This window comes from Epinephelus fuscoguttatus, linkage group LG4 (assembly GCF_011397635.1).
Source record: "Epinephelus fuscoguttatus linkage group LG4, E.fuscoguttatus.final_Chr_v1".
NCBI classification, from domain to species: Eukaryota; Metazoa; Chordata; class Actinopteri; order Perciformes; family Serranidae; genus Epinephelus; species Epinephelus fuscoguttatus.
The window spans coordinates 45,394,170-45,406,736 of NC_064755.1; the positions used below are offsets into that span (position 1 = coordinate 45,394,170).

Below are 12,567 nucleotides of genomic sequence, written 5' to 3' on the forward strand. Positions count from 1 at the left end.
TGGAACAGGATGGTGGCCTCTAAGGCTCCAGCCCCAAATGTTTTCTCAAAAGCCTTGAACCTTTTCGGTTTCTAAAACACTTTCAGCTTTATGTCATTCAGACAATAATGTTGTTTTTCCTACTTCACTTTCTCTGTGGCAGATTAATAGCATTGACTAAATGTTCTTCTTTTGGCCTACGATTCAATTCAGAATATGAAGATAACATTTACTTGGCCTTTGTTGGAGATCCTTAATTTGTTATTAGAGCTGCCCAGATAATTATGGGATGGATTGAACATTCATTCTGTGAACTCTACCGCAGCACACAGTAGTACATGTAAAATAGGTTCAAGATTGGTTATGCTGTTTCCTTGAATCACTACCCTGCCAATGTTGTGTAACTTAACCCGCTCATTATGAGCCAAACACAAAACAGTATTGTGATGGTGGATTTCTACTCTGAATGCACTCATAAATTATTAGCAGAGAAAGAAATGATTAGGATACTTATTATGTGGCTTTTCTTTCTGCCCACACCAAGGGACAAATGACAATAAAAAGTCTAAACATGAGATAATTTATTGTTCATGAGTGTTTGATTAATTTCAACAAATAAAGTGATGCTTTAAAACACATTGCATATCTATTCAGCATTGTGTCAATCATCAGGTCTCAAAATGTGCTTAATTTCTGAAGCATCTCCAGAAAATGGTGTGTTGAAAATCTCCTGAAATGAATATAGTGTGTACATAATCAATAAGATGCATTATAAGCTGATTGTAGAAAATCTAATCACAGTAGGGTGACCATATTTTGATTTCCAAAAAAGAGGACACTCGGCCGGCCACGACATAGCCTACTTAAATGATACTCGCAGTTTACTCAAAGATGCCTTATCATTTTAATATATTTAAAATTTGTATGTATGGATAGAAAATTCAGTTATATTACAAAATAATATCTCTCAAAGACAGAAATTCAGATAGGCCCCAATAGATAGGGGACACACACACACACTAGAGTGTGGCGAACCGATCTGAGCCCGACGGTACCCGACGGTACCTGATGGGTCGGGCCGGGTTTGGTCAAAAATATAGCTATAAATTGTATTCGGGCTCGGGTCGGATTCGGTCAGCTTTCAGTGAAAATCTAGTGTAAAAATAAATAAAATCCTATTGTCTGTCCTGTTTATTGCTTGGGCACTGTTATTTACGTGACAACACCTGAACACAACACACACACACATTGGCTGTTTTTTTCTCCCTCTCCCCTTGCTGGAAGCCTCCGACCTCCTGCTGCCCGCTCCCGTCTCAAACACAGAGGTCTCCCTTTCTGCGGAGCACCCATGGTGCACGCCCGGCCTGTTAAATAGCCTGTAACCATGACAACTGTGTGACACAAACTCAATGCTTTAGTCATTAAATAATGTCGGGCTCGGTTTGGTTTCGGACATAACAAAACAGAATGACTGTAGGGTTCGGACAGAAATATGTGGCCAGTGCTGCACTCTAACACACACACACACACACACACACACACATTTTCCCTGTTCATTGTCTGGTGACACTCAGATCCACCGTCCATTCCAGTGGGCGCTTGTTTATGAAAAAATCCTGAGTAGAAAAAACTCCTGTGCACTGTCTAACTTGATGATTTTAATGTTTTAATGTTTTGGTGCATTGACCCTCATCAGGCCAACAGAATAGGATTTGCCTGATGGAGGTGGAGTCACTGAAAAGTTGCAGCATCACAGTCATTACTTTTGCTTGTTAGACAGTGGTTTATTTCTACAAGTTGTGTCCTGCTCATCTCTCTCCTACGCTCCTGGAAGAAGATGTGCAAAGTATTCCTTTGTTCAAAAGATGCTGAGTAAAAGCTGTAAACCTTTCATATGATTTTTTTGACATGTATAAGTAATATAACATGTCATGTTTTCTTTAAACACAGTTTAAACACAAATGATGAACTTTGACAGTATGATTAAGGGATTAAAACGTGCCCTGCGCTTCCTCCTTGCCTCATGCTCAGCCAAGCTTGTTAAAAGAGGAGGTGTTGCTGGACTGCAGTCCACTTTGGATGATGCAGAACACTATCATTGGCTTATAGACATTCATTCATTCATGCATTCATTTCCCATAACCACTTATCTTGTTAGGGGTGACGAGGGGGGCTGGAGCCTATCCCAGCTGACACTGGGTGAGAGGCAGGGTTCACCCTGGACAGGTCACCAGACTATCACAGGGCTGACACATAGAGACAGACAACCATTCACACTCACATTCACACCTACGGACAATTTAGAGTCACCAGTTAACCTGCATGTCTTTGGACTGTGGGAGGAAGCTGGAGCACCTGGAGAAAACCCACGCTGACACAGGGAGAACATGTCAGAGCACCTGGAGGAAACCCACGCTGACCTGGGGAGAACATGTCAGAGCATCTGGAGGAAACCCACGCTGACACAGGGAGAACATGTGGGAGCACCTGGAGGAAACCCACGCTGACACAGGGAGAACATGTCGGAGCACCTGGAGGAAACCCACGCTGACACAGGGAGAACATGTCAGAGCACCTGGAGGAAACCCACACTGACACAGGGAGAACATGTGGGAGCACCTGGAGGAAACCCACGCTGACACAGGGAGAACATGTGGGAGCACCTGGAGGAAACCCATGCTGACACAGGGAGAACATGTGGGAGCACCTGGAGGAAACCCACGCTGACACAGGGAGAACATGTCGGAGCACCTGGAGGAAACCCACGCTGACACAGGGAGAACATGTGGGAGCACCTGGAGGAAACCCACACTGACACAGGGAGAACATGTGGGAGCACCTGGAGGAAACCCACGCTGACACAGGGAGAACATGTGGGAGCACCTGGAGGAAACCCATGCTGACACAGGGAGAACATGTCAGAGCACCTGGAGGAAACCCACACTGACACAGGGAGAACATGCAAACTCTGCACAGAAGGGCCCCCCCACCCTGGGGTTCATGCCACGAACCCTCTTGCTGTGAGGTGACAGTGCTAACCACTGCACCACCATGCTGCCACTCATAGACATCCCATCAAATAAGTCTGTGCATTTCGGTGGAGTTGGATGACAGTAATCCTAGATCTAGACATTCAAGAAAAGTTATGTCCACTGAAATGGATGATGGATCTGTGCGGTTTAAAAATAGTAACATTTGACAGTTATTTCCTCTTCTTAGGAGGCAAAAATGAAAGTCAGTTGTCCTCAACATTTGTTGTGCTGTAGTTTCAAAATAACAAAGAGCACTGCTGGAGAGCAATTAGAGTCTAGGATGTAGGCTCTGTGGATGATTTTCTTGTTTGGTAACTGTCATGTTTTTCCAAAATGATGTTGAGATTTTTAGGCATTCTATTGACGGATTAAAAAATAGAAAAGTGACAAAATAGTGCATCTAGCTGCCATAAATGGAAAAAATTTCCCAAGGAGAGTGTGCCCCTGAACCCCCCTCGGTTTGGGTTAAGCCCTGTATGTCTACAACGTGAGCCTCCGCCCCTCGTTTATGGTAATTTCACAGTACATAATACATGGTTACATTATACGTAGGCATTTAATCCATGGATCTACACTCAACAGTCAGAGATTTTTTATCTACAGAATTGGAGCTGGTGGAGACCAAACCAGAGCTAAAATAAGAGTGGATATTGGACGTATATTCATCAGGTGGACATTGCTGAATATTAAAGTTACAGTGTGTAATTTACGTGGTTGTTTATTAGCAAATATCAACTATTGCTTTCATAAATATATATTTGCTAAAGTGTAATGCAATTCACATACAAATGGAAGCTTTCTCATAGGCTTAGAATAAGTTCTCTATATATACACAGGCAGGGCGCGGTCTGCTGGAGGATGCCCTCTTGCATCATCATATTTGAATACAGTGGCTGAAAGGGATATACGCGCTTCGCCTTTCGCGTTTATCTAGAATTTGTCGTCACTGGAGACAGAAGGTGAAGCTCAATCCGGGGCGCTTCTGCATGAACCTGCTTTGTACTTTTATGATTCTGTCGCACTTTAAATGGAGGACCACACACATGTTTTGCCCTGTAAGAGGGAAACCACGCCACCAAATAAAAGAAAAAGATCAGATAAGCGAGACCGGAACAAAACGCGAGTGAATATCAGCGTTGCTTATTCCAGGTGGAAAGAACTCCTGTGGAAGAACACTCTGCGCATATTTTATAATCGTACCAACCTATATTTGCCGCACTGTGCTGTGACTATCACATAAAACGTGTTATTTTAGCATTACTGTGCTAATGTTTGCTCATGTTACCAAAACAATTAAAAATAAAACACTCCTAACATAACGTTATATCTCACAGATAACCTATATGTCACTGGTAAGCTATAACATATTGTAGCGTCCGCCAGGATGTGTGGAAAGGATGACGCAGTTATTTGGCAAATCAGCGTTTATTACTGAACAGTACAGGTTACTGTTGGCCGTAACTACGCCAACACAACCAACAAACAAGAACTTAGCTGTAATTCCAACTGTGCACTCCTGCTCTCTCCTCCAGCTCGCTCATACACACACCAGCAAGTACACTCACACAGCTCTCATCCCCGTCACACTCGCACCCCGCCCCCCTACCTATACTCATTCAATCCCAAACATGCCATTAACTCACAGAACACTGACATTATAACAGAACATTTACTGCAGGGTCGCTACAATATCGTAACATGGTTTAGATTCCTAAATAAATATTCACCTCATCGCTAGATAGGCCTACTCCTGGAAAACTCGTGTCTGCGCAAGGCTTTTTGTCCTACGAGGCCACCGTCACTTACCCGACAGGAGGGGTGAGCGAGTGAGCCCTGCAATCTAGAATTTGACCGTTGAAGTCACTGTTACTCACCATTTTTACACACTGAGGCTTTAAACATTACTCTAACCAGAAGGGAGAGCCTGTGGCCCTGTGGCAGCTGAAACGAGCAGTTTTCCATCTGTCAGGATTCATTTAGAGAGTGATGAGCAGAAAATAATCACCACCATTAATGACTACACTCAAGTTATTTAGCCTCTTATGTCATTGATTTCCCCTTAAATGTTCTGAGGATGCAGCCAAAAAAATGTTGTCATGTTTTTATTTGTTTTTTTAGCTTTTTCTGGTTCTTCATTAAAACTATATGTTGTCAGCACTTAGTGAATTATTCAGACCCGTCAAAATAAATATTCAGGTGAGACACATGTCTCTAAAATTCAGCCTGTCATATTCTAAAAACTTTGGGATTCCTACTAGGAATTAAAATAAAGTTCTGTAGGATTGAGCAAAGCTTGATATTCAGCTGATGAGTTCGATCATCAGCAGCTTGTCTTCGTCCCAGGACCCCCCCCACACCCACCCACCCTCCACCATCCTCCCTAAACCTCTGGCTAGTAAAGCAGAAGGAACAGGGTCATGGGATCATGGAGAATGGGCACTGAACTGGACAACATGTTTACCTCTCTGTGGTCTTTTAATCCACACAACTGTGACGTAACTGACCCACTTTGGTTTCCCTTTGTACCTTCAGTGCTGAACACTAAAACACTGAGAGACATCTTTGTCTCCGTCTTTACTTTTTGTAGGACGAGGACGCAGAGCTTCACCACCGATGGAGTCTAATATAATTACTCAGATGTATGCATCCACACGGTGCAAGCTCCCACTCCTTTAAACCTGAAGCTTCCCTGTGATTCAGTTACATTTGTGCTAATTAGAGGAATCTGCAGAAGAAGAAGACGCGAGGCTCCAGATTGCACCGCAGTGTTCACATGGCAGAGATGAACCGCTGACCTGAGAGATTTACCAGTATTTGTCTTCATCATCTGCTGTTCATTAGTGATGCAGTGATCGTTTTTAAGCATCTGAGAAAATTCAGCTGCTAAACAGGATAACTTTTTAGCAGGTGGTGCTCAGTGGTGCTGGAGACCTGAGTCTGATGATACTAGATCTGTAGAGGAGGACACAGATATTGAGATTAAAGTGTTTTAATGAAATCTTAGAAGAATATATATCGGCCTTTTTAATGAGGATCCCTTTAACCTAGGAATGGAAGAATTGTCAAAGTCTAAAAGTAAACTTGTCAGTGCTCTCTGCTGGACAGATTATGAACCATAATGGAGACAAATGACCTCAGACCTATATTTAGCATTTCTAATCTGCAGTGTGTTGTTATTTATCTGCAGACATACAGATAGATACTGATATATTTGTGATAATATTGTCACATAATATCAGTGAGAGGCTGAACATTTTGTAAATGCAAATATTGAAGTGCAGAAATTGAAAATCAGGATCAGAGATACTTTATTGATTCCCGAGGGAAAAACAGAGAATTATAAGAAGTAAGATTAAGATTATGAAATAGAGGTATGTCAATATAAGGTAATAAAATAAAATAGAAATAAAAATGTGCATTATGCTACAGTGCTACATTACAATGTATAAACTAGTGTTACATTTAGAAATATAAAATACACATTATGCTATAGTGTTCCCTACAGTATGTACATCAATAGAATAAAAACAAGAATAAGGATATACATAAGATATAAGTGCAGTTATGTGCATTATGTGTTGAATGAATATATATATTTAAGGGATGTTGGTGAGAATGATGTGAAAAAAAAATTGTCAAGGCTGCACAATCCTAAAAATCCTGGCGAATATCTGAATATGATCATAACTGAGATAAGCCCCATAAATGGTTTATTCATGTAAATACAACTAATGTCTCAGAATCAACCTAAAAAAAAAAAAAGGACTTCCTGTCAACAGCCGCAGGAGGTCGTTTTTACATGATCCTGTTTGTTAACAAATATAATTCATTCTTTTTACAACAGGAAGCAAAGGTCTTTGTCTTCCCCGTCATCTTACCTTACCTTACCATACCATCCATACCATACCATACCATACCATCCATACCATACCATACCATCCATACCTTACCATACCATACCATACCTCACCTGCCCTCACCTTACATGCTCTGCAAACATAGCATTTTGCTGTAATTAAGCTAGTATTTAGCAGAGCATTCATTCTTTTTGCAGCAGAAAGCTAAAACTTCTGTCTTTCCCATCATCATCATCATCATCATGTCATGATCTTATTTTACCTTTCTTTACTTGTCTTGCAAACATATCATTTTGCTGTACAGAATTTCTCTAGGATTTTCCTGAAATGGCTTTGGGAGACTGTTGTTTGCATTATCCTGTAGATATCAGTCAAACATAAAAACAAAAATAGGCAGAAGATTTTCGCAGCGGAGAGCTCAGGCTCCTGTGTCCCAGTGGCCCAGTGTCATCATGTGCACGTGTAATGAGGTCATTGTGCTACGTTACGTGTGGTGCAAAACCGCAGGATAACTCGCGTTGGCACCAGAGGAACGCCTTTGCATTCTGTTTATAAAAATGGGCACATCTCAAGATATATATATAGTTAAAATAAGTTGTGGAGAATTATGTTTGTTTATGAATTCAAAAGTCTTTTTAATAATTTTTTTGGGTGTTTTTATTTTGTGAAATCTGGTAACAAAAACGTCCGATTTAGTTTAACGTCCGAAGTAATAATGCTTTAAATTAAATTATTATAGGTTTTTGGGATATGATGCATTTGAAAATACTCAAAGAAATTACATCACAATGAGCAAAAGTACCACTGGAGGCACTGGTGGACCGTTTTTCAAAGTGGCTCTTTCTGTACTGCTGCCATTGTAAATCCTTGTTTCTGATTGGCTTACAGGTGGCTGTTTAAATCTGAATCAGTATGCACAAGTTTAACTGGCAGTTATGTGACTGATGAAAGAAACCAAAGTACTCAAAGGTTCAACTAACTACAGGGAACATTTTCTTTGCTTGTGCCTCATCAGTTTCATTGTCAGGACTCAGGATGTCTCAGGATGGGTGTATTGACCATATCGTCCCACTGCGGAGCTCTGCTAAATATCTGGTCAGTTGTTGAGAGTAAATGTTGAAGACATGACATTTTTTGTTCTCCTGAATATTATCAAACTTTCCTATAAAGGCAAATGAGAAAGAAATGTCTTAAAATCACAGCTGGAATTAATTCTAATTGTCATTTTTGATTAAACTGTCAGTTGAATATTACATGACTAAGGTGTTGTCTTTAAAAGCAGTCGTACGAGTGGTCCAAATACAACAACTTCTCAATAATTATACTTTAAGAAAATGAGCAAATCCCTCCAGAATGAGAGCAGATTTCTGAACTGAATCTTCAGAATAATTAGGAGCAGCCAGCTGCGCGTTCTGAAATTATAAAACAGTTTCTTATAAAATCAGATTTGACAGAGTTCATCAGAGGTCACCTGTCGACGCCACATTGTCCTTTGACTTGCAGACAGGACAGTTTTTTTAATGGTTTCATCTTGAAGACAAAAAGTTAAGATAAAAATAAAAATGTAGTACTGTGCATGCCACCCAAATCTGCATGACAAAGTGACAAATCTCTGACTGTTGGGGTCACGAGACTCTTTGGACTGAAGAATGATTTTATGGGCCAAAAGAAGTCTGAGAACCCTCGTCGTTTCACTCTCTCAGCTTCCTGTCAGGCGTCTGTAGTCAAGTGACGAGCTTCAAGCCGAGGTTTTCGTCGCCTTAGAGCCACATGCTGCTTTCACTTTTTAAGGGGTCATGTCGTTCCTCGGAGTGAGGCGACGGACGCCAGCGCTCTGACACAGAGACGTGCAGCCACGGCTGACGGAACTAACGAGGCAGTCGGCTCGTTAGCCGCTAATTGAGCGGTCAGCGCCAAGACTGGAGTTCGCCATCTGTTTGTCACAGAGGAACATCTTGTCGCTTCACGCCCGTCGACAGGCCCCTCTCTCTCCTCGTGGTGTGATATTAATAGCTCGAGCTCACAGACGGAGAGAAAGATGGAGAAAGAAACTGGAGGAAACGACAAACAAACTGAGGACGGAAGGGGAGGGGGAGGAGGGGGTAGACACTAAAAGGCCTGCAGAGGAGAAATGTGCCAGGTCCAGTTAACCCCGACAGGAAGCAACATGTCCGCAAGAGTCTAAATAAAATACTGTCGTCTGATTTCAAGTCCTCAAATGATCTTTAATACAGTTAAACATACAGAAATCATTTCTCAGAGCGCTGCCATGCTGAAGACACATTAAACCAGTCAGCTGTAACTTCCATTAATTCATTTGTCAGTGAAACTGGTGTTGAAAGAAAAGATTTGAAAGCTTGTGAAAAACATAAAAGATGCTTCGGCGTTCACGCTGGAGACCAGAGTTCATGTTTCGTCACAGCCCTGTTCACACAGCTGTCATTATCTGTTCAAGTAGGGCTGTTGTTGTCGTCCATGTTGTTTGTGGCAGCACGTTTCTGCTTGACTCCTCCAGTTGTTTACCTTTCACGATGAAAAGACGAGACTAAATTACGTAGAAAATTTTGCTGAGAGGCAACTCAACAAAATAGCTTACACAATACATATTTTCAGAACGCACCACGTATTCCCGTGGCTTTTGTTCCATAGACCCTAAAAATAATGGATGTAGACATCGTGACATCACCAATCAGCTTGTGGACTCCCGTTTTGAAGCCTCAAGTTCAGCATTGTGGCCGTCACCATCTTGGTTTATAGAGCCAGAAGTGATCATATTTGTGTGTTAGGGTGGCGCTGTAGAGGAGTGAGGGCTGGCTCTGACTGAGAAGCCGAGGACACTATGAGCAGTCAGTCTGTCACTCAAAGCGGCCCACTCTTTAATATGTGTAACTTTAAGCCTTAATAAAATATTAACGTGTGAGCTGTGTAAAAATTCACCCCCATACAGTTGTCATGAATGTTTGAAATTAGCTATATAGACCAAATCAGTTTCTGTACCAGGCTGTAAACATGTTAAGCTGCCTTTCCAACAGCAGTTATTGGCTTAATCTCTCAGCCCACAGGTCACTGCTTGCTTTGCTCCCTAATCTCTGAGCCCTCTCCTTGTTTGTTATCTCTGTACAGTACTGACGTTGAGTCATAGAGCTCGGGGCGCCCACAGACGACGATATGTTTGTCCTCCATTTGTGAATGCTGGTAACATCAAGGGACTCTCAACAAGATCTCAGCGCTGGTACACTCGTGACACAGCTGTAAAAATGTCATCTCCTGCAGATATAAAAATAGTGCGAATTGTGCACATTCACTTCACCTACACACGTCGTTAGTGTTGCCGTGCTCAACGCTTCCTTCACCTTCGGTTTGAACCAGTCAGCAACAAAAAAACAAGCCACTGATTATTTGCTTTTGCCAGTTTGGTCAAAACATCACATTCTCTATTTGCCATCACACAGAAGATTTGGAGTCCCACAGGGTGATTACAAAAGGTTCAGGAGCTCTTTTATTCCTCAACCTGTCAACCGACAGTACTAAATCAGAGTATGCTCTCTAAGTGACCTCAACGCACCTGGTTGAATACTGAATGTAGTAGGAATGAGTTATTTGTTGCACTGCATCCTGTTTTCATAACGTGACTGTAGCATTTGTAGTGTGGTTTTGTTGTTTGGTTAAATGTTGTTTTGTGTTGTATTTATGTGAAACAGTTGACGTCCTGATCCGAGACAAAATCTTCACCTTGAAAAGATGTTAAAACAGAGAATCAAACTCCTGTGCAGGTGTACCTTCATTTATTAGTGCAAATGTGAAAATGATCCTTAAATGTGAATTACAAAAGCACCAAGATAAAAAAAAAAAAAAAGAAAGTCAAGATACAGTTATTTTCAGTTCAAAATAGACCTGACAAGTTTCAAGTGAGAACTTTTACCTCCTCCGAAAACATATTTTATATTAAAGCAACTTTAAGGTCACATTAACAGGAAATTAAAGTTATGAATCAGCAGTGATGACTTTAAAAATCATATTGTTTTTGAGCATAGTGCAGTGTTTTAAATTGAAGTATCAAGTTGTGACATTTCGGCAACTTTTCTTAAAAATCCAAAATGACTGCATGAATATTCTCACAGCATTAAAGAAGAAGCATCACCTTATAATTCAGTATGCTCTTTATACAATAGGATATCTGATGTGTAAAATCTTATACACTTGTTGTCCTTTAACTAAAGAAACTATGTCGTGCATGTTTCAAACAGCAGATAATCTCCTCCTGAAACGATCTGCTCCGAAGGAAATGAAACAGTTTCTCTGCAGCTCGTCTTCTTTCTGGGTCGCCTGACAGCCGGGCGCAAAGCCACGGCTGCCAGGAGGAGCTCTGTGTGTGTGTGTGTGTGTGTGTGTGTGTGTGTCGTCAGCTCGGTGGAGGTGCTAATTTGCTAATGTTCCTTCCGTGAGGAATCTTAATTAACGTTGTAAGTTTCATGCCTAATTTAGTGATTACACGCAGGATGAATGAACTAATGAAGATCTCAGGATGTTCCACACCTTTCTGTGTGTGTGTGTGGTTTTTTTTTACTGTAGCAGAGAATTAATAGTTGAAGGGTTAACCTTTCACACTTCTCTGGTTAATTGTGGTAAAGTATCAAGGGTTTTTATTGAGTTTGTGGAGCCAAAAGGTGACCCGAGTCTGTTTACGTCTCCCATGGTAACAGGAAGCTGTGAGTGAGGAGTCTTGGTCATCTTTCGGGACACTTGTTTAGCCTTCAGCAGAGTTTGTAACAAACTGCTGATCACGTGTTGCAGGCGCCTAAATTTTCCTCTGGAACGCCAGGCTGCTTTACTGATCCTACAAACATCTGATAATAGGTACGTTTCAGATGAGTCAGACGGACGCTGCACAGTTTGCCATCGTGCTGAGTGTACTGCAACATGGTTAGTGAGTTAGTGATTTTTTCCCGTCTTGCTGTGGCAGCTAGACTGCTTAAAACGTGTAATTCTTGCGAGACAAAGACGCACACGATGTCGAGAGCTAGGCACAGCAGGTTCTCTGCAAGAGCTGCGGAAGTGAAATGCTTGATGGGAAACGACTTCCCAGTAGATCGAGCTGACTGCGCTTTACCCCATGCTATCAGTGAAACTCTCAGACTGGCACTGCAAAAGTATCATAATAATAAAGTATTATTTTTGTTTAACCTTTATTTAACCAGGAATCCTATTGAGATTGAAAATCTCTTGTACAAAAGAGACCTGACCAAATCATTGACAACTAATACATCATTTTGACTATACACACTCTGGAGCCGAGTCATGTTGCTCACCTTGTTCAACAGGCACATGAAATTGTAACCCCTGGACGACAGCAGCGTTCTCATCTCTCCTTTCTATCCTCAAGTAATCATTATCTAGTGTGACAGGTCTGATGTGAATTTTTTGTCTTCAGGGTTGGTTCAGTCCCGGTCAAGTGTTCGTCCTGGACGAGTACTGCGCTCGGTACGGCGTTCGAGGCTGCCACCGTCACCTCAGCTACCTGAGGGATCTGATGGATTACTCAGAGGACAACGCGCTGGTCGACCCCACGCTGCTGCACTACAGCTACGCCTTCTGCGCCTCCCACGTCCACGGAAACAGGTACTCGTTAAAGTTAGTCCCTGGAATCACAGGGGAGCTTATGATAATGATAGCTGGTCCCCGTCCACCAGGTGTGTGAG

General features: G+C 41.8%; 1 protein-coding gene across 4 annotated transcripts in view; it reads left to right on the forward strand.

Annotated features, from left to right (window-relative positions):
* The window catches only part of cadps2 (Ca++-dependent secretion activator 2), a 335,426-nt gene that overhangs the window by 208,131 nt on the left and 114,728 nt on the right, over positions 1-12,567 (forward strand). For all 4 annotated transcript variants that reach the window (XM_049574196.1, XM_049574198.1, XM_049574197.1 and 1 more), the window contains exon 13: positions 12,300-12,487. In XM_049574196.1, coding sequence (XP_049430153.1) covers positions 12,300-12,487 — 188 coding nt within the window. The remainder of the gene's footprint in view (positions 1-12,299; positions 12,488-12,567) is intronic.